The sequence below is a fragment of the Trematomus bernacchii genome, unplaced genomic scaffold, assembly GCF_902827165.1.
Source record: "Trematomus bernacchii unplaced genomic scaffold, fTreBer1.1, whole genome shotgun sequence".
Lineage (NCBI taxonomy): Eukaryota > Metazoa > Chordata > Actinopteri > Perciformes > Nototheniidae > Trematomus > Trematomus bernacchii.
The window spans coordinates 675,912-699,233 of NW_022987712.1; the positions used below are offsets into that span (position 1 = coordinate 675,912).

The window sequence follows — 23,322 nt, forward strand, 5'->3', positions numbered from 1 at the left end:
GCGTGATTTTAGCCTATCAAAACCTCTGAAAAAAAAATGTGTCTCTCAGAATCGAAAGAGAAAAACCTATGGGAAAAACACAAAAGCATTGTACACAATTTAAACCAATTAATGTCGTATAATTAACAAGGATAAACTGATGTTTTTTAGTGGATGAGTACTGCAGATATCACTGTTAAATCATTTGATCATTGGTTTTATTATGAAAACGCAGAGACCGGAAATACTGTTTTCAACCCGTAACTTTACATGGAAGCTACCGCATATACACGTTCTCCTGTCGAAACCTCAAATCATCTGCGTAATATAATTCAAACTATAGTTCCTACATATCGACTGGACGTGGATTCTAAAAGTCGACCATCTGTAACGTTTGCATTCAACGGGAGCACTAGAGGGCGAAAACTTAATTATAGGTCGTATTAAGCGCTTGAACAAACGACACATTTGGTCGTATGAGTTGGAGGACTTGTTGCGATCACTACAGTCTTCAGTATCAGCTTTAATACGTTGCTTTAAGAAAACTTTATTACAGTAAAGACACAATCAGTGAGACACATGGTAACCAATGAGAAGCCTCGATTCAAAACACCAACATTTAAACCCTAGGACAGGAAGTGGTCTCCTCCTACAGAGGACACAGGGACACTGATGAACCATCAGACCGGAGCCTAAACCCAAACCCAGCGTAGAGAGGTTCAGTGAATGTGGTTCTGAAGGTGTGGAGGTGGATCAGTCTGTTAAAGAAGACTCTGTAGAAGGAGAGAGAGCCAGCAGGATGATCCAGATACACTGCTACTCTACCAGAGGAGGAGGAGGAGGAGGAGGAGGAGGAGGAGGAAGAGGAGATGTCTGTTCTTCTCTTATTGTGCCTGACAGAGTAACCTCTATCAGAGCACTCCAGACTCCAGGACTGATCATTCCCTCCAAACACACAGTCCTCTCTGACTCCTCTCCTCCTGATTCCTCTGTAAGTCACTGATATAGAAACCCTTCCTTTCCACTCGACCTCCCAGTAACAGCGACCAGTCAGAGCTTCTCTGCACATCAGCTGAGGCCAGTGGTCAAATCTCTCTGGATGATCAGGATATGGCTGCTGCTCTCCCACACGTGTCACCTTCCTGTTGTTCTCAGACAGTTTGAGTCTTCTGTGTGCTGTGTTTGAGTCCAGGGTGAGTTCACAGGAATCTGATGAGAGACACAGACAGCAGTTTATCATCAGACCCACCTGAAGGCTTTCCTCTCTGTCAGTGATCTTTCTATAAAGCTAAAAGATATCAGTCATGTTTTAATGAATAAATAGCACCTCCATCATCTTTGTCTTTAGAGAGAAGCTGACTGATCCACACTTACACTTCCTCACACCTGGTTTTAACCTCTGCTCTCCACCATGGTCCAGCCTGGAGGAAGAAACACAGTCAGGATTATTTTCTATCCAACATGAGTCCTAGCTGCTGTTCAACCTGAAGCAGAGCTCAGTCTGTCCGTGGGACAGAGAGACACGGTAGATTTTGATTTTTAAAACACATTTTATTTGCATTTGTTTTAACTATACACCCACCCTGCAAATGAGTCGGAATAAACCTAATACATTACACAATCAAATAAATAAATAACCAGATTTTCATGACTACCAAATAAATATCATTTGAAGCATTTTACTCATTTAAAAACATCCTCTTTTACACACTTTAAAAACAAAAACTACACCTATCCTTTAAAACTTCAATATTAGAGAGTCCTTCTTCCCCAGTGAGCACAGCACCTGCCCAACAGCCCACACATCCAGAAACCCCTGCAGATGATTGATCAGCGTATAGTACGCATGCTCCACCCTCAGACGCGCTGCCACCAGCCCCCTCAGACAGAGCACTACATCCGTCCATCCCACTCCAGCAAGTTGGTTCTTCCTACTTTTCCAGATAGCTAATTTTGGATTAGCAAACAAGAAATTGATCAATACAAGGGTTTCCCTCTTTTTCAGGATGTATTTGGGGCCATGGACAAAAAGTGGTATGGAGAAAACCTCCCCCAACCCTTCCACCCACCCCTGTAAACATTTTTTTAAGACTAGCCAATCTGGGACAGGACACCACTAAATGCTCCAATGTTCCTGCCATAAAACAGAACGGACAGCCCCCCCTTGTGCCTGGGTCAAAATGAGCTCTGTATTTGTTAGTGGCTATTGCACCGCGTATAACTCTCCATTGGATATCAGCCATCCGTTTCTCAACCGGAGCTTTATACAGGATCCGCCAGCTGCCCTGAGGGGAAAAGCCCAAGCCAAACACATCCGTCCACCTCGACTCTCTGACGCCTGCGAGCGAGCTGAGGTTTAGCACCTTTACGCAGCTAAGGTATAGCTTCTTCCCATTGCAGGAGCTGAACTTTCCAGGTGTTAGAGACCCCAGTGATAGCAGGAGACCATCCTCCTCTCTCCATTCCCCCACCGCAGGACCCACACTCAAGGCAGGAAAAACATAATCATGTCCCTTTCTCCACAGGTCAGCCAGGTCTGCATCCAGAGCAAAAGTCCGGTGGGATGGCGACAGCGACAGCCACACCTCATCTACCAGGGTCTCCAGAACACGGGTTGATCGAATGCCCGTCACCTCAGCCAGTTTTTCTGTGGAGATCCCTGTCAAATGGCCAAGTTTTACCACTCCCGCTTCAATGAACGTATTTTTTAGGGTGGCCGAAGAGAAAAAGGTTCCAGAAAGAAAACCAGTGTCAAACAGTGGCTCCTCAAACAGCCACATCCCAGGCCGGGGGTCGGGTGGTCTGGTGGTCTGGTAAAACTCAGAATCTTCCAGGCATTGATGACTGAGCAGTAAAAAGGTGCAAGTCCAGTTATCTTGTACGCAGGGGCCTTCAGCAGAAACAGGTGTTTATCAAAACCAAAGCCCCCTGACCTCCAGAGCAACAGCCGGGCTATATCCAGCCAGCAGGGAGAGGCACCATACAGCAGCCGCTGAGCTGCCTGCAGTCTAAAAGCAGCAGTCCTCGCCAACCTGGTCTCACCAGAATGCGTGACTCCACCACGACTCCTTAACACCGCAGTGCGTGGTGGAGTCACGAACTTTGCTACATTTACGTGTCTGCACCACGCAAACAACACCAATGTAAAGTGAATGAGGCTCCTTTGTCGTGGTGCACACACACATTTCTACAACGTCCAGCAGTGAGCTTTTATTCTATAAAACGTTTTTAAAATCTACTTTATAGCTTGCAGTAACTCACAGGAGGCTTCTTTTATTTTATTTGTATTCATAATAATTTTTATTTTTCGTCAGAATGTATTATGGTGCATTAGTTACGAATTTATGTTTTACATCTCTGCTACTCATTAACTAAAAAACACCAGATTATCCTTGTTAATTACACAACATTGATTGGTTTAAATTGTGTGCAATGCTTTTGTAATTTTCCCCTTCGATTCGGAGAAACAAATATTTGTTCAGAGTTTAGGATGGCCGAAGACACTACACTACCCAGAATCCTCAGCTATTGTTCCGCTTTGCCTCAAGCTCTGTGATTGGTTGACCTCCAACTGCATTCCATATGAAAAAAAAAAACGTTTCGTAAAAGATAAAATCACACTTTATTCAGCAGTGCTTGCTTTACTATTTGAAAGTCATCACATGAATGCATTGTAATAAATGGTTTGGCTGCATTAAACATTACACATCTGTCGTAGTTCTTTATTTATCTACAGAGATCGGGCCTCAGAATAGACCGGAAACTATTCTTTTACCGTTCTGTTTTAATTTCACAATAAAGTTAGTAGTAATAATTTGTTTTGATATTATTGTTTTTTATTAACTACTAGACCGCTGGGTCATGTTAAGACCATCTTTTCTGTGTTGCTGTGGGTTTTTTACATCGCTTTTGTGTTACAAATATCAAAACAATAACAGAATATATCCGTCGTAAACTAAACCAGAAACAGCAGTATATTTTATTTTGTTAACACTGTAAACTTGACAGCTTTTTAACTTTTTTCTTAATGTCTTTCATTTTTGTAAAGCACTTTTGAATGTGTTATATTTGATGAAAACATTTAAATATTAAGAGTACATACTCTTAATATAGTGGGAAAGTGGAAGGTCAATGATATAAATAATATAGAATAGAAAATATCAAGAAGATACTGTAAGTGATCTCTACAATAAAACAGTTTAGTGCCTGATAGGAGGATGTGCAAAACAGACAAACTAATAAGGCTTTATTTAAACATTAAAGAATACTTTAGGTTAAGGTCTTCTTTTAAATAAGAAAAAAGCTTTGGGGGTATCTACAGATATTAAGCCTGACAAAGTACTTAACGTCTAATATATTGCATGGTTTGTTTTGGAACTTGACAATCAACTTTCCTGCAATGTTAACTATGTTGAAGCACTTATTTTAACTGATATTATACATATTAATTATACTCTTATAAGATGTATGTAGATAGTATAAGAAATGTGCAGAATATGTTTAATGGTGGAGGTACACAGATATCGATAGATGTCTTGTAATGCACTGTTGAGGAACCTGTGACCCAAGTTTTTCATTCATTGCATAACTACACCGTAGTTGTGTATATGATATGTCAATAAACCTTAGAAAATCTTGAAATCTTGAAAGGGATGTGCAAAATAGCCATTATATACAGTTTTTAATTAACTATTAGTAGAGAATAACGAGTAATGAATATACTTTATAGAGATCTGCAGATAAATATTTAGTCTTCTCAAGCACCCACTACCAAATATCTCGCCTGATTGTTGGCACTTGACAATCACCTTCACTGAATTTTACTCAGGTGTAACTAAAGTCTGATTTAAGGGTTGTTTATATTTCACATCATTAATCCAAATCTGTAAAGTAACTAAAATAAATGTAGTGGAGTAAAGATACCAGGTTAACCTTAAAGAAAGCCCTCAGGATTATAAAAGACCCCCATCACCCCAGCCACAAACTGTTCTGTCTGCTGCCGTCTGGCAGGCGGTACCGCAGCATCCGGACTAAAACCACCAGACTCAGGGACAGCTTCATCCCACAGGCCATAAGACTATTAAACACCTGAACTTAGAAACAACATCCATAACATTCATCTGGCTGCTACTTAGAAATTATTTATCTAATATATCATATTCCAATCACTTGTATATAGACTCTTATTGCACTATTTCACTTTTTACTATTTTACTATTTTTCTTTTTGTATTTACTTGCACTATTTTTTCTGTGTATCTGTTTTATTGTGTTGCACTGTTGGAGGAGCCTGTGACCTAAGGGGGGGGGGGGTAGGACAAGTTCTAAGCACATGGTGTAGTCCCATAGCTGAGGATTCTGGGTAGTGTAGTGCCATCCAAACACTCCGAAAAAATATTTGTTTCTCCGAATCGAAAGGGGAAAATACAAAAGCATTGTACACAATTTAAACCAATCAATGTTGTGTAATTAACAAGGATAATCTGGTGTTTTTGAGTTGATGAGTAGTACAGATATCACTGTAAATAAAATCAATCGACAGTAAGGAGAATACTTACTTCCGGGTGTAAAATCCTCCGTTATCCAATGGGAATGGACGCTCACATCGCTCTTTGGGTCCGTAATACAATAAAGGGGACATGATCAAATAGGAATATAATTATCTTTTAAATAACGTTAACTAAAGGGAACAATCTATTTGACACAGCTGAAGCTCTGGCCTTACTTAAAAACGAACTAATTTAATAAAAATCACAATTGTATTACACACAATGCATTGTTTTTTGAGAACAAAAATTGGTAAATAATGCACCATAATACATTCTGACGAAAAATAAAAATTATTATGAATACAAATAAAATAAAAGAAGCCTCCCGTGAGTTACTACAAGCTATACAGTAGATTTTAAAAACGTTTTATAGAATAAAACCTCACTGCTGGACGTTGTAGAAATGCGTGTGTGCACCACGACAAAGGAGCCTCATTCACTTTACATTGGGGTTGTTAAATGTAGCAAAGTTCGTGACTCCACCACGCACTGCGGTGTTAAGGAGTCGTGGTGGAGTCACGCATTCTGGTGAGACCAGGTTGGTCCTCGCAGTAATGTCCACAAGGCCCTGCCCCCCCTCCGCCACAGGTAGGTACAGATGCTGGCACCCAGTGATGACCCGACCAGAAGAAATCCACGAGGTGCCGCTGCAGTTGTTTCATGAGGCCCGGCGGTGGGGTTAACACCTGGAGTCTGTGCAACAGAGATGAGGCAACCAGATTGTTGGCTACAAGAACTCTTCCCCAGTAGGACAGCTGGGGTAGCAGCCATTTCTATTTGGCTAATTTTGCTTGCACCTTTCCCAGCAATCCCTCCCAGTTCTGCGCCACCATGTCCTCAGACCCCAACCAAACTCCCAGGACCTTTAAACCCTTGTTTCCCCAACTGAGGTTACCAGGAAGACAGAAGAAGAAGAAGAAGAAGAAGAAGAAGAAGAAGAAGAAGAAGAAGAAGAAGAAGAAGAAGAAGAAGAAGAAGAAGAAGAAGAAGAAGAAGAAGAAGAAGAAGAAGAAGAAGAATGGCTGTTTCCATGTAATAAGACTTCAAGGTTAACTTACTGCAGTGAACATATTCAAGGGAAATGAGACGTCCTTCATGATGGAAGACCAGAGATGAAGGAGATTAAATTAGAAAATTATGAGGAAGTCAGTCTGTCCATACCTGAGTGTCTCCAGTCTCCAGAGTGGATCCTCCTGTCCAGCAGAAAGCAGCCTCTCTCCTGAGTCTCCTGGGTGATTGTAGCTCAGGTCCAGCTCTCTCAGATGGGAGGGGTTGGAGCTCAGAGCTGAAGCCAGAGAAACACAGCCTTCCTCTGTGACCAGACAGCCTGACAGACTGGAACCAGGGAATACAGTAAACTCAGTGCTTTAAAAAGTCACATGAGCAGGAAAATCATACAGAGGTTGACCATCTTCATCAGCATGAACAAAAAGCTGGATGACTGTTGTGGCTCCACAGTTATGTTATGTTAAGTTTAGGGCTGTCAGTCGATTAAAATATTTAATCGCGATTAATCGCATGATTGTCCATAGTTAATCGCGATTAATCGCAAATTAATCGCACATTTTTTATCTGTTCTAAATGTACCTTAGAGGGATATTTTTCAAGTTTTTAATACTCTTATTAACATATGAGTGGACAAATATGCTTTATATGTTTGTTTATTATCATTTGAACAATGACAAATATTCTCATGAATATTAAACACAACAACCTCTGAACATTACAAATATTTGCCTCAATTCAACCTGGAACCTCTCATACAATAATACAATACTGTGTGTGTGTGTGTGTGAGAGAATGTGGAGACACTGTGATGGATCGTTGGAGCTATGTGCAGCTTAAGGCATATATGCTCGAACGGGAGCTGCCTGGACGCTGCAATCATGTTGCGCGCACTATCCGTGGTGAGTGTGCTGACTTTTCGTACAATGTCCCACTGTCTGGCTACCTGCATAAAGTAAAGTGCTCGGCGCAGTTGTCGGCGAAATGTCGCTCCTCTGTTTTCATTGAAACAGCTCCTTATATCCGTTAGCGCAGCTAGCTAGCACCAGATGCTAACAACAACAACAACAACAACAACACGTAAAGTGTGCCTCGCTCGCACTACACATACACACACCCTCCCGGTCCTCCCGATGGCCAGTCCGGGCCTGCCGGGGAGCGTGGAAGTGTGGTCTGCCACAAGCGGGCGGCAGGAGCGGGGCTGTCAGCATCAGCTTGTAGATGGTATTTTAAACTCGATGCGCTCTGAAACTACGGGGCGGCCGAGGACAAAAAATACACATGCGTTAATCGCGTTAAAATAATTAGTGGCGTTAATTTTTTTTTGCGTTAACGCGTTATTAACGCGTAAACTTGACAGCCCTAGTTAAGTTATCTATTTTTGATCTTGTCACTTCCTGTTTTTATTTTGAAAGTAACTCTTCCCTCTCATTCCAGATCCCACACTTCCTGCCCTTGAGATTGCTTGGCCCTGCCCTGATAGTTTTCACCTGTGCCCATCCCCCTCACCTATGAATAGCCCTTGTGTTTCTTTGTCCCTTGTCAGTTCGTTATGTTCCATGCTGTGAGAACCTGAGCCCTTTGACTCCTGAACTTTAGATTGAGAAAGTACCTCTTTGTCAATTGAGTTTTGATTTTTGGAAAACCCTTTTTCCCACTGAAAGTGTGATTTTGATTTGTTTGAGAAAAGAAAATGTTTTCCACGTGAAGTGTTGACTTTGATTTTTGGAGTAACCGTTATTAAAATACCTTTTGTTTTTGGACAACTGTGTCCGAGTCCTGCATTTGGGTCCTGTGTCCTGTGCCTCAGTTCACGATAATGACAATAATTTAATTGCTTGAAAACAAAAAGCTGAACTCTGACCTGAGAGTCTCCAGTTCACAGTTTGGACTCTCCAATCCAGCAGACAGAGGCTTCACTCCTGAATCCTGCAGGTTGTTGTTACTCAGGTCCAGCTCTCTCAGACTAGAGGACTGGGAGTTGAGGACTGAGGACAGAGCTGCACAGCTTCTCTCTGACAGGTTACACTCAGTTAACCTTGAAAGAAATGAATAAATATGACAACATTCCTTTAACATTAAATGTGATTGAGCGCAAGGTTTCAGTCATACAATCTTTTCTAGTTCCTTTGTCAAATGCTACCATCTGTTTGTCTGTGCATATTTGTGTTTGTCAATGAGTCAGATATAATTGAGATGTAGATAATTGACGCCATCTGTCTTCAAATATAATCCCATTTTTATCATGGTTTTGTGGTTTATTTTTTGTTTTGACGAAGAAGAAAAAAACAACAAGCCAAAGGAAAATCGAAATGTATTATTATTCTAATTTGATCAAACTGGAAATTAGTCGATAGAAATGGCTGAACAAAACCACTGACAGTTTACATATCAGCTGAACTCTGACCTGAGAGTCTTCAGTTCACAGTGTGGACTCTCCAGTCCAGCACACAGCAGCTTCACTCCTGAATCCTGCAGGTCGTTGTTACTCAGGTCCAGCTCTCTCAGACTAGAGGACTGGGAGCTGAGGACTGAGGACAGAGCTTCACAGCTTCTCTCTGAGAGGTTACAGTGAGTTACCCTTGAAAGAAATTAATACATGACAACATTCCTTTACTATTAAATGTGATTGAGTGCAAGGTTTCAATTATACAATCTTTTCTAGTTCCTTTGTCAAATGATACCATCTGTTTGTCTGTGCATGTTTGTGTTCAATCAGTCAGATACATTGAGATGTAGATAAGTGACGCCATCTTTCTTAACATATAATCAGATTTTTATCTGGGTTTTGTGGTTTATTGTTTTGATTTAGAAGATAAAAAACAACAAGCCGAAGGAAAATCGAAATACAGTATATCATTATTCTATTGATACAACTGGAAATTAGTCGATAGAAATGGCTGAACAAAACCAATCTGACAGTTTACATATCAGCTGAACTCTGACCTGAGAGTCTTCAGTTCACAGTGTGGACTCTCCAGTCCAGCAGACAGCAGCTTCACTCCTGAATCCTTCAAGTCGTTGTTACTCAGGTCCATCTCTCTCAGGCTAGAGGACTGGGAGCTGAGGACTGAAGACATAGCTGCCCAGCTTCTTTCTGACAGGTTACACTCAGTTAACCTTGAAAGAAATTAACACATGACAAAATTCCTTTAATATTAAATGTGATCGAGCGCAAGGTTTCCATCATACAATCTTTTCTAGTTTCTTTGTCAAATGCTACCATCTGTTTGTCTGTGCATGTTTGTGTTTGTCAATCAATCAGATACATTGAGATGTAGAAAATTGATGCCATCTGTCTTAAAATATAATCAGATTTTTATCATGATTTTGTGGTTTATTGTTTTGATGGAGAAGAAAAAAAAACAACAAGCTAATGGAAAATCGAAATGTATTATTATTCTAATTTGATAAAACTCGAAATTAGTCAATATAAATGGCTGAACAAAACCATTCTGACAGTTTACATATCAGCTGAACTCTGACCTGAGAGTCTCCAGTTCACAGTTTGGACTCTCCAGTCCAGCAGACAGCTTCTTTGCTCCTGAATCCTGCAGGTTGTTGTGACTCAGGTCCAGATCTCTCAGACTAGAGGACTGCGAGCTGAGGACTGAGGACAGAGCTTCACAGCTTCTCTCTGACAGGTTGCAGCCACTCAGCCTGGGGAAAGATCAGCAGTGAACACAAAGAGTTTTATTCTCATGTCTCAAACTGTTCCTAGTTAATGTAGTTTCATCTCCACTTACAGAGCTTTCCTGGCGGCTTTGACCACTGGCAGCAGCCTCAGAAGAGCCTCCTCTGAAGCAGAGTATTTCTGCAGGTCAAACACGTCCAGATCTTCTTCTGATGACAGTAAGATGAAGACCAGAGCTGACCACTGAGCAGGAGACATTTTATCTATGGAGAGACTTCCTGATCTCAGGTACTGTTGGATCTCCTCCACTAGAGAACGATCATTCAGTTCATTCAGACAGTGGAACAGGTTGATGCTTTTCTCAAGAGACGGGTTCTTTCTTATCTTTTTCTTGATGTATTTCACTGTTTTCTGGTTGGTCTTTGAGCCACTTACTAACTGTGTCAGCAGATCGTGTAATAAGGTCTGATTTGTCTCCATTGAAAGACCCAGGAGGAAGCGGAGGAACAAGTCCAGGTGTCCGTTTGGACTCTGTAAGGCCTGGTCCACAGCACTCTCGTAGAGATGTTTAGTTTTTTTTCTGAAGACTTGAGACCACCAGGGGGCCATCAGGTTGACTCCAGAGTTGATGAAGGTCAGATGGACATGAAGAGCAGCCAGAAACTCCTGAACGCTCAGATGGACGAAGCAGAACACCTTGTTCTGGTAAGTTCCTCTCACCTCTTTAAAGACCTGTGTGAACACTCCTGAGCACACTGAGGCTGCTCTGATATCGATGCCACACTGTCTCAGGTTGGACTTATAGAAGATCAGGTTGCCTTTCTGCAGCTGCTCAAAAGCCAGTTTTCCCAGAGACTCCATCATTTTCATCCTGCTCTCTGGACTCCTGTGTGGATCTGTCTCAGCTCCTCCATCATACTTGACGTTCACTTTGGACTGAATCACCAGGAAGTGGATGTACATCTCAGTCAGGGTCTTGGGCAGCTCTCCTCCCTCAGTTTTCAACATATCCTCCAGAACTGAAGCAGAGATCCAGCAGAAGACTGGGATGTGGCACATGATGTGGAGGCTTCGTGAGGTCTTGATGTGGGAGATGATGGTGCCGGCCTGCTCCTGATCTCTGAATCTCTTCCTGAAGTACTCCTCCTTCTGTGGGTCAGTGAACCCTCGGACCTCTGTCACCATGTCCACACACTCACGAGGGATCTGATTGGCTGCTGCAGGTCGTGTGGTTATCCAGAGGCGAGCGGAGGGAAGCAGCTTCCCCCTGATGAGGTTTGTCACCAGCACATCCACTGAGGTGGACTCTGTGACATCAGTCAGGAACTTAGTGTTGAGGAAGTCCAGAGGAGGTCGACACTCATCCAGACCGTCAAAGATGAACACAACCGGGAACTGATCAAACCTGCAGATTCCTGCGTCTTTGGTTTCAGTGAAGAAGTGATGAACAAGTTCCACCAAGCTGTACTTGTTCTCTCTTACCACATTCAGCTGTCTGAAAGGTAATGGAAATATGAACTGGATGTCCTGGTTGGCTTTGCCTTCAGCCCAGTCCAGAGTGAACTTCTTTGTTAAGACTGTTTTCCCAATGCCAGCCACTCCCCTTGTCATCACTGCTCTGATTAGTTTACCTCTTTCAGGTGGGCCTTTAAAGAGGTCTTCTTGTCTGATGGTTGTTTCTGGTCCGTCTGGTTTACTGGATGCTTGTTCGATCAGTCTGATCTCATGTTCCTTGACGACCTCTGTGGTGTCTCCCCTGGTGATGTAGATCTCCGTGTAGATTTCATTTAGGGGTTCAGATTTTTCCATAAATTTGATAATTTCAAATGTTTCCTTCAGGTTTGATTTGAGTTTACCTTGGCACTTAGTGAGAATATCTGAATGAATAAGAAAGATATTTACATTAAAGACACATCAAAATATTTCCTTCTAATTGGACCCATTTCTGACAAAATAGCAGGTTATTTTCCTTATATCAAGTCACTGGATCTTGTTGCATAATTATCTGTACATTGTCCAGTATAAGTTCCACCCCAGAGAGAACCATCAGTTTTCCCACAGTGAACCATGGCCCTAAACCTGACTGACTCTTATACCTCATTCACACCAACGCAACTCCGGTTCAAGCTCCGTGCTAGAACTTTTCAGGTTCAGAACCGGTTCTTCGGTTTAGCTTCGGCTCTTTTCACACCGCCCAGAGTCCGACTGGTGCTGCGTCATTGCGTCATCGTTTGCGTCATGACGTAACCGTTTGCGTGCCTGCTTAATAAAGTCAAACCGCGCGGAAACCCCTCACAGCTCACACCGACAACAACAACAATGGCCGATTGTGCTCCAGCTTCCTCTGTACCTCTTCGGAAGACCAGATTCCCAGTAGGTAGCTGGTCTCGTCAGTGGACCACTGCTGCTTGTTAAGTTTCTCCATCGTTGTGTACAAACTAGATAAAACGCGGGCTTTTTGTTGTTGTTCAGGAGTTGATCCCGCCCCTGCCCCCGCCTCGACGTAAGCGTGACGTATGCGGTGCTTTTGCTCTAGCCGGACAATTTTTTGGTGCTTGAAACGAACCGGATTCCGGAGCTAAGAGGCTGCTCCGCTGCGGTGTGAACAGGAAAACCCGGTGCTTTTCAAGCTCCAGCTCCGAACCGGCCCTGAAACACTGTTGGTGTGAGGCATTATTCCTGCTGCTGGGAGACGAGGCATGATACCAGCAGATCCCAACACCCACTGAGGGTGTGGACCAGCCGCGGCGTTATGGGTGGGCCTACTGGGCCTAGGCCCACCCACTCTGTCACTGGGCCCACCCATTCATTGATCAAAATTGACTGGGAGAAATATAGTTTACCAACATTTTTATTTTTGATTATCAAAATTAGCAATTAAATAATAAAATAAGCGCAAACATGTGTTTCCGCTTCTATCAACGTAAAATATGATTGGACCGAACTCATAGTCGAAGCGCGGGAGCAAACACATCGTAGAACGTTTCGTGGCCACGCGCTGCACAGATGAAGGAGGACAGTGGACTGGACACACACAAAAAATATACCGCACTCACTAACGATGTCACAACAATCGATGTTCAGGTTTTTTAAAAGAGTAAGAACAGAGTCGCCACCGCCGGAACCACCGCAGCAGGCGCCGTCTCAGGGAAACAAGAGTTTATTTAATGTTGTGCCCCCGCGGCGGGACGTAGCATCCGTTGGCAGGACAACAGAGAATAGCATCCCAGTGCCGGACCTATCAGCCATAGATGACCCGGCGGCTACACAGCCAAAGCACATAAAGTACCCTCAGACACTTTTCGGACAAAAGAAAAGGAGCTCCGCTGCCCACTGGTATGACAAGTACACATTCTTGGAGTATAGCATTAGCAAGGACAGTGTGTTTTGTTAAATGTACCGGCATTTTAGTGAGAGAGGCGCGGCCTGCGGAGAAGATACATTCAGTCGCCACGGTTACAGGGACTGGAAACATAATCGACTATGCTCTCAGTACACACGAATGCAGCGCAGTTCATGCAATAGCTATGGAGAGAAATAGACTGGAGACATGTGTTAGTAATCAATGTTTTTCTATTGTATTCCTTGCTACATTCGCTGTTTACTGTTGATGTTTTTGTTCAGAAATGTTATACATTTTAAACTAAACGTTTGCACAGCCTTCGTAAAACTGAAAAGACTTTCTCCTATTTAATCGTCAACGTTTTTATAATATATCATAGTTGCCAATTGCCATGTTGTATGAGCACACACAGGTGAAAGATGATAGGATTGTTTTTTCTCCCTCGTTTTACCAGGCAGCAGTTTCCTAATGTTATACCTGCCGCACAAATTCATTTCATATTGAGACTAACTATCTAGAAAAATTATTAAGAAACATAGAGCTAAAATGTCGTGCCATTTGCAACTAGCGCACCCTGACGCAGGCATTCTCCAGCCCAAATCAGCAAAGCTTATGAGTGTGAAGCAACAGTATCTGCTGCCCAGCTGCTTTAGTATGAAACGTTCCTTCAGCTCATGAAAGCTCTGCAGTATCAGAAGGAAGTAGCCTAATGATAAATCTGCAGCCTCTGAAAAGTGCCGCGTCAGAGAACCAGTGCCTTTTACGCACGGCCACTCACTTCGCTAGATCGGCTAAAAAGGACAGCAGGCTGCGGTCCAACCACACAGACACACATCAGGTGTTCGCTCATTATTCCATATTCTGCCGTTGTATGCTCTTTGTTTCTAAATGTATCAATATATTGTGAACCAAAACTAAATAACATGCAGTATAACATTACATTTCACTCATTGCGGCGTGCCGCTTAATCATTTAAATAATATTTAAGCTTCTTATAAGTGAAAATGTTTAAAAGAGAAGGGTTTAGAAAAAGTGTTTTTACTATAGGAAATATGCATTACACAGTTGCCTACAATGATAGAAACGGGATAGGGGTACCCCTAGATTCCACCGGGTCCGTCTGCGCCGCATTACGGCCGCATTACGGCCGCATTACGGCCGCATTACGGCTGCATTACCCCTAGATTCCACCGGGTCCGTCTGCGCCGCGTTACGGCTGCGCCGCGGTTTTGGTCCGGCCTCCTCCGGCGTCATACCCTACCAGGCGCGTTTCAGAAGCGGAGCGTCTTGCCTGCCGGCTCGCAGTTTTTGTTGATTTGGGCATATTTCCTGGACAGGCTACTTTGTACAGACAAAGTTAATAATAACTGTAATATTCCAGTTATAAACGACATGAATCAAAGATGTGTTGCTGTATTTTAGTGGTATTGTGGCATTCATCATCATAATTATTCTATATATCAGGGGTACTCAAACTTTTTTATTAAAGGTCCACTTGTGAACTTTATACAAGGTCACTGGTCCGGATCGGTAAAGTCACCCCCCCCCCGGAGCGGAGCAACGAAGCTGAAATTAAGAAAATGTTTCTTACGGCGCTCTATGCATGGGGCCCCCTTGAGGGTTTTTCCCGACATGTCGTTGCAGTAAATTAAAGGGTGTTTCATGTTGTCGTTGCTGTGGACCTTCTTAATCTACCTTCTTTGGGGGCCCCCTTCTGGTCCAAGCACTTGCCTGCCTTGCCTGTCGGCAAACGGCGCCCCTGTAATATACACACACACATTCAATACATACATACAGTATGATGGCTTGAACTAGTGGGAGAAATGGCACTGTTTGTCTGTAGCCAATGCCTTGAACCTCGGCAAAAAAGGCATTAGAAGCATTAGAAAGTCAAGGTAAACTTGCGGTTAACTTGCGGTCTACAATGCGTGTCACGCTCGCACACAAGTACATATATATGCACGTTCATTCTCACAATGCGTCAGACACAAGACGCGCATACACAATGATGTACATTAATTTATCAGAATCAGAATTCTTTTTTTAATAATAAAAAAAAAAAAATTATAATGGGACACAGGGTTCGGTCCGGATTGATTTGCAGTTCGGTCCGGATCCGGACCTTGGTCCGGAGTTTGAGAAGCCCTGCTATATATATATAATTTACACAGTGCCTGTAAACCGGAGGAGAACGCTGACATTTCTCCTCCTACTTGAAAGACTACGGAGGGATAGGGTCTGCAAAATTAGTTTGTGTGTGTGTATATATATATATATATATATGCTATATATGCTCTGAACGTTCCACTTCCTGCCTGCCCGACCTTACGTTACGGCTGTGCCCCGACAAAAATAGGATTCGATCCTAATTTTAGAGGAGCCCTGCGCCGAGCCGCTTCTGGGCCGCTTCTGGGACGCTTCTGTGACTAGAGTGGCTGCGATCGCCGTGAGCACCGCGGCGCAGCCGTAACGCGCCCGTAACGCGCCCGTAACGCGCCCGTAACGCGCCGCAGACGGACCCGGTGGAATCTAGGGGTTACGGTCGCGTTACGGCTGGTCTATTTTCGACGCAACGCGACGCGTTGCATAGCGCCGGGCAGGAAGTGGACCGGTCAGAGCATCCAGTCAATCCCCAAAATAAACTAATTTTGCAGACCCTATCCCTCCGTAGTCTTTCAAGTAGGAGGAGAAATGCCAGCGTTCTCCTCCGGTTTACAGGCACTGTGTAAATTATATATATAGAATAATTATGATGATGAATGCATTTTTTTACCACTAAAATACAGCAACACATCTTTGATTCATGTCGTTTATAACTGGACTATTACAATTATTATTAACTTTGTCTGTACAAAGTAGCCTGTCCAGGAAATATGCCCAAAATCAACAAAAACTGCGAGCCTGCATGAAAGACGCTCCGCTTCTGAAACGCGCCCGGTGGGGTTTGACGCTGTAGGAGGTCGGAACAAAACCGCGGCGCAGCCGTAACGCGGCGCAGACGGACCCGGTGGAATCCCGGGGTTAATGTGTCGCAATACACTCCTGCAGTAGCCTACCATCTACAAGTCACCCTGGGGGGTCACAGTAATAACCCGTCTGTTGGGGAAATATTTTCCAAGGCCCATAACTTTGACCCAGTTTATCAGTTCATACTGTCCTGACTGAGCACACGCACCTGTAACCTTGGCTGCTGTGCTCTCAGTGTTTTGTCTCCCTGTTCCTGCCTGTTGGCGTCAGCTGTGTTACACCCCACCCTTAAAATGGCCCTATGGGGCTAACAAAATTCCACCACTGACCCAAATAGAACACGAAAGACACCTTTTAAAATCATCGAATCCATAGGATTTATTATAATCAACACATCAAATGTTTAAGTATCCATCCTAGGATGAGAGGCAGAAACACAGCAGTCCCCACACCAGAGGCCTCTCTCTTTTGCTGCTGCACTGGAGCTTTTAAGCACTTCCTTCCCCAGGTGCACCTCGTCTGAACCTCGTTACAGCAATGCAGCACACCTGGGTAGAGGAACCAAAGGGAAAAAGAAACAGGGAATGCATACAGCCGTAACACCTCCACCCTTAAAACAATGAATAAATTGAAAACTAACACCATACTATTCTATTCATTGAAATGAATGTGGAATTTCAGTGACTTTTATCAAGGCTGTATGCAAGGCAGCTAATAAACTTAAAGTGGACCTATCATGCTATATTATAATAATATAGTGTAGGACCATACCTATATAAGGCATATTTATACTTTTTTTTTTTCAAAATACCAAACAGATCATGCATTTTAGCCATGCCTCATTTCGCTCAAATTGCACTTTTTTACCCCTGTTTTTGCAAGGGCAGATTCAGTGAGAACAGCACCACCTACAGGCCTGGCATATGTACTACAGCGTCTCCAGCGCTTTGGAACGGCAATGGCCGTGGCTGTCTCCTCCTGATTGGTGGAGTTGGCCCAATAGCCGTAGCGCCACTTTCCTGACGTCAGTAAAGTGTTCAAATCTGGATCAGTTTTTATCAGATCCGTTGCAGCCCCTTTTTTAGAGATGTGGGTATGGAGGAAAATAGAGAGGGTTGTGTTTTCTGACACTTGGTGAGTTCCCTGGAACACCGGGGACACATATTCATGTATAAAAGATGTACAAAAGTGCATTTTGCATGATAGGTCCCCTTTAAGCACACCAGACTTAATATATCAATATATGAATTGCATTATCAGACAACAGATTAAGGACTGCTGACAAAAGGTGTCAACCTGGGTCAAATGTGGAACAACAAGATATATTCAAACTCTAGAACAGGGCCAACTAAGATGCTGCCACACAGAATGAGCAGCAACCACACAAGTAGCCAAATCAATGAAACAAAATGGCTACCACCATGAGGTGACAAACAAACTACAAAGCCAAACCAAATTACTGCGTTTACCAACACACAAACCGTAACAGACATGTCCAACACAATGTGGAGTGCAACAGCCACAGATCTAAAGGATCACCACAAGTAGACCAACTACAAAGTTGCTGCCATTCACTAATAGCAACACTATGATCCAACACGAGTGAACTGCCACTACCACAACACAAAAATGGACACCATGTGATCTTCCAACCATATGCACAAGTTACTGTGATGGATGCAGGAAACCAGCAACACAAGCTCACTTGACGAACCGGTATGAGCACACTAAACTACTAAACAAGCTCACTTGACGAACCGGTATGAGCACACTAAACTACTAATTTGCTACAATTAAATACATGAAAGCAACAACACACAAGTGACTACCAACAAGTGGACTGCAACAACCACAACACACATGGTCATACTGTAGTAAACTACACGCAAATGTTGCCTACTTACACCTAAGCAGCAATGTGCTCCTCTGATGTTTAGAGCTTACCCTACAGTCCCCTTTAAAACATGGAAAATGACACTGTCTGCCTCCATTCAACATTGAACAGGAATCTCAATCACAACTGTCCAATCTTATGTCAGGACAAACTTCCACAGTGTGTCCCTGTGGCCGCTTCTGACCACCTGAGCAACAACAGCTGTTCTCCAAGCCCTCAGCTCTGCCTCCTGAACTCAGTGTGCATCAGTCCCATTCAACATCCTGAGACTGAGTCAGCAGCCAACCTACACTGTGGAAAACAGCCGTGGTTCATCCATGACTACACCTCCTGGGATATCTGACAGTTTGGCAGGACAAACTTCATTCCAAACAGAATTGTCCGTTTCTTGGGAAAACGTAGCACTCAAGGACTCACTGCCATTTCAGAGCCCACTGATGACTTTCTGGTCATTCCTCTGATCCATCCCCTCCCCAACACTGGCGTTTAGCATCACCCACTTGTATTACAGTACATATCTCCAATGTCCCACCAGGAGAAACTCGTTAATATAGCATTGGTGGTTCAGTGGTAGAATTCTCGCCTGGTCCCCCGGGTCCGATTCCCAGCCAATGCAAACTGCAAAAAAAGGAATTTTAAGAAAGTAAAAAAACGTATTTCTGGGGAAAAAAATCGTATTTTTCGTCTAAAAAGTCAAATAATCTTGTTAAGAATGTTTTGCTTAAGAAAAGTATTCTTACTTTGAGAACATATATCTTACTTTTTCTAATAAAAAAATGCTATCTTATATTAAGTAAGAATACTTTTCTTAAGCAAAACATTCTTAACAAGTTTATTTGACTTTTTAGGCGAAAAATAAGAATTGTTTCCCAGAAACAAGTTTTGTTTACTTTCTTAAAATGCCTTTTTTGCAGTGTGTCTATTCAGTTTTCACATGTCTACCCTACTTTTATAATTTTCGAAATCATAAATCGAATCGATAGATTACTGATTGATAGATTAATGATATTATGGATATTATCCGGCTAAACAAAAGGTGCATTTATCTAACAGGTTCGTTTTCCACAGACCTTATTTCGAGCTATTTTCCAAAATCCCATGGAGAAATCCCATTGCTTTTTTGTTGAGGGAACCAGCAGCTTACTTCCGGGTTTTAGGACGCGTCATTGCAACACTCTATAGCCATTGATGTTGGGATCAGGGGAGCACAGGTTCAAACCCCACTGCAGTCAGCATGTCGTTGTGTCCCTGAGACACTTCACCCCAAATTGCTCCTGTGGGGATTGCCCACAGTCCTGAGTATGTAAGTCGCTTTGGATAAAAACATCTAACAAGTAACATGTAATGTAATGTAATTGTGGTGTGGTATACACAACACACACACATACCAAAAATAAGAATGTTTCTGCTGTCTTAATTTAAGACAAATGCACTTATATATTATGCCAATTAAAGAATTGTATTCTTATTGTAAGCTTTATTTGCTGATTTTTAAACTTAAAGTGGACCTATCATGCTATATTTAAATGATATATTGTAGGGCCATACCTATATAAGGTATATTTATACGTTTCTGTTTTCAAAATACCAAACAGATCATGCATTTTAGCCATGCCTCATTTCGCTCTATGTGCTGTTTGCTGTCTACGGGTCTGATTCTGCTGACCACGCCCCCCTGCAGGAGAGGGGAGACGTGCTCTGATCAGCTGCTGGGCTGTCAGAAGAGGGGGAGAAAAAGAGATCTCCGTCCTCCGTGTTTTATTATATAGAGTCGTTATTCATTTGTTTTAAAGCTCAATAAATAACAAAGAAGACCTTTGACCGGCACTTTTCTAATTTTGTCCGGAAGATTTAAACTTTAACGGACATCTTGACCGGCGAAAGAAACTGAAACTCTGCTGCACGGTCCCCTCGTTCCTTGGAAGAGGCGGAGAGGTGGGTGTTTGTCATCTGCTGGTGGACTAACCGGAGAGAATGACAGTGCTTGCCTCGACGGGGAGGGATTGCATTGAATTAAAGCAGCAGGAGCAAACGCTTGCCTCGGGGAGGGAGAAAAAAAGCCACAGCGGAGAATAAACAGAAGGGAAACCATGGTAACTATGGGCGGGAAGTCTTCTTCGCTGCTTTTGTGGCAGACTACAGCGCCACTTACAGGCCTGGCATATGTACTACAGCGTCTCCAGCGCTTTCGAGCGGCAATGGCCGGCCGTGGCCCAACCCCACATTCCCCTGATAGGTGGAGAGTTGGCCCAATAGCCGTAGCGCCACCGTCCTGACGTCAGGACAGTGTTCAAATCTGGATCAGTTTTTATCAGATCCGTTGCAGCCCCTTTTTTAGAGATTTGGGTATGGAGGAAAATAGAGAGGGTTGTGTTTTCTGACACTTGGTGAGTTCCCTGGAACACCAGGGACACATATTCATGTATACAAGACGTACAAAAGTGCATTTTGCATGATAGGTCCCCTTTAATTTAAGATTTACATTCTAAGTTTAAGACAAAGTCACTCATATATTGTGTCAATTAAAGCCAATGATTCTTATTGTAAGCTTTCTTTGCTAATTATAAATCTTAATTTAAGAAATATATTCTTAATCAACTCAACCAAACCACTCATTTTAAGTTATTCTTTCTTAAATAATTCAGGAATCATTGCTGGTAATAAGCAAAATGTGCTTACATGTCTAGTTTCAAGGCCCATTACGGTCTTTCAGTAGCTATTTCAACTCTAGTCTTAAGAATTCTAGCCAAGCTAATTTGGCTCACCCCATTGGCAGATTTGTTTTGCTTGATACAGGAAAATCTGACTTGATTCAAGAATATTTTGCTTGTTTTTGGAAGGGCTGTTTTTGCAGTGCAGCAGAGTGTTTTAGTGCCGTAGTCTGTAGGAATTTGTCTTGGGAACCGAAGGGTCACCGGTTGGAGTCCCAATCGGGCCAAAATAATACGGCGTGTAGACTGGTTCCTGGAGAGGTGCGAGTTCACCTCCTGCCCTCGAGCAAGGCACAGAACCCCCAACTGCTCCCTGGCGCTGGACAGACTGGCCACCTGTTTTGCTCAGACCTCTCTCACCTGTCCTGTGCATGTGTGTGTATTGTAATGTGTTTTACCACAACCGAGTGAACAACTGAGGTGAATTTCCCCTTTGGGATGAAATAAAGAGTCTTCTCCTTCTTAATAACATCGGCTGGCGCATCATAATGATGTTGGATAGTGTCAGTGCTGCCGGATTCTCAAAGCACAGCAGTCTCTTTTCCTAAGTCCTGATGAATCCTCTTATCATTAATCCAAATATGTGAAGTTAAGGAATAGTGGTTAGGAAGAGACGAAAGGCGATATATTTTGGACAATTCCACCAAACTCCACTCTCCCTAATCCAGGAAAGGTAATTGGATTCCTAAAATGCTGATCTATGAAGGTTTTACATCCCCTCACCTGGGACCAACAGGGTGACCTTGCCAGAAACGAGTGACCCTGACCTCTCTGCTTTCAGGGGTACCTCAACCCCGACACCATGTGGAGGTGATGGTTCTCTGAGGGGTATATCAGGAGTCTAAAAACATGATGCATGGCTATGAAAAAAAAAAGTTATCTTTTGGCACACTCCGTTTTTTAAAGACCTACCTTTAGGGTCTGATGGGATTTTTGATAATTTCTCTACTAGATCATTCTGATTTATCTCCCCCAAAACTTCTCTGGTCACTTTGATGGTGTTTACACAGTAGTACAGAAGCATCAGATCCACTGTGTCCATTTGGTCTGCTTTCTCCAGTTGACTCTTTGGGATTCCTGGGAATCCTAGGACCTCCTCCTGCAGGGTCCACTTGAATTCTTTAAAGTCCTTTTCCCCCAAACTTTGTAAAATTCTTAATAGGACTTTTCTAGGTGTCTCCATCTTTTCTCCCTGCAGAGCAAAGATACCAAGAAAGACATTCTTTATCTTACAGAACTATATATTGTTGTGTTGTATTTTTTACTTTTGAAAACCATAACAGGACTTCAGGATTCAAAGAACAGCCGCCATGTGACTTTGGATGGCTTCAATTCAGATGTCGAGTTAGTAAATGCCCTAATCGGTTCTAAACTTGTTTTAATACCTTTGACTTCACGAAAGACAGTCAGAAAGTCAATCCTAAACTTGAAGACAGTCAGCACAGTCACTGTCTTTTCCTTTAATGTCTTGGTTTGGTAACCTGACTTTAAAGACCAGAAACTGTCTCAGTCAGATCATAAAGTGGTCTAGCAGACTGATTGGTGAGTCACAGCTAAACCTGGAGTCCCTGCTCATCAGACAGTTACAGAGGCTGTCTAACTCCATGTTTAATCAAGGATTAAACATGGAGTTAGACAGCCTCCCACCCCCTGCAACCTGAATTTCAGCTTCTTCCTTTGGGCCGGAGGTCAATCTTCCTAAAGGTGTAGAACCAAGAGGTTTAAAAAAAGCTTTGTGGATGTTCTGGAGCGCTGGGGACTTTTTAAAGATGTGTCTGTTGTCCATATTGTATGAAGCATGTGTCACAATGGATACCTTTTCTTACTTCTCCAAACCAGGTTTACCTACTGGTACAAATAAGTAACATGAGAGAAATAAGAGAGTGAACCAGCCGGCGACCACACACCTGGTTCTGGTCTCTGGCAGTAAGCTGGTTACTGGACACAGAGCTGAGTTCAGGTCCAGATCCAAAACACTCTTTAGATCCAGGTTCAGGACCAGGTCCACGTCCAGGTCCAGCAGAATGAGGTGTTTGCTCTAGACTTGAACACAACACACAGAGCTTTGAGTGAATAATGAGTGCTGAGCTGTGACATGGAGAAGAGTCATGGACAGTTGGAGATCTCACCTCTGAGCTTCGGTCTGGCTGTCATGTTCCCCAGAGCTTTTAGAGGGGGGGGCTTCCTCCTCTCTGTCCTCACACTGATCCATAGCAGAGCCTCCACCTTCACACAAACACA

The 23,322-nt window shown here is 43.0% G+C and overlaps 1 protein-coding gene across 1 annotated transcript; it reads right to left on the reverse strand.

Moving 5' to 3' along the window:
- Positions 1-397: 397 nt before the first annotated feature.
- On the reverse strand, positions 398-23,191 carry LOC117491184 (NLR family CARD domain-containing protein 3-like). The gene is made up of 8 exons (XM_034141046.1): positions 23,177-23,191; positions 23,021-23,119; positions 21,994-22,273; positions 10,279-12,043; positions 10,019-10,192; positions 6,689-6,862; positions 1,354-1,400; positions 398-1,188 (listed from the first exon to the last, which is right to left on the reverse strand). Exons 1-8 carry the CDS (start codon positions 23,189-23,191, stop codon positions 629-631), a joined length of 3,114 nt encoding a protein of 1,037 aa, XP_033996937.1. The 3' UTR covers positions 398-628.
- Positions 23,192-23,322: the final 131 nt, after the last annotated feature.

Excerpts from the sequence above, each read along its gene's own strand:
- LOC117491184 (XM_034141046.1), bottom strand. Across the intron at positions 1,401-6,688 it reads TGGAGACTGGAGACACTCAG|GCTGGACCATGGTGGAGAGC; the intron begins GTATGGACAGAC and ends TTCTTCCTCCAG. Across the intron at positions 1,189-1,353 it reads AAAACCAGGTGTGAGGAAGT|ATTCCTGTGAACTCACCCTG; the intron begins GTAAGTGTGGAT and ends GTCTCTCATCAG.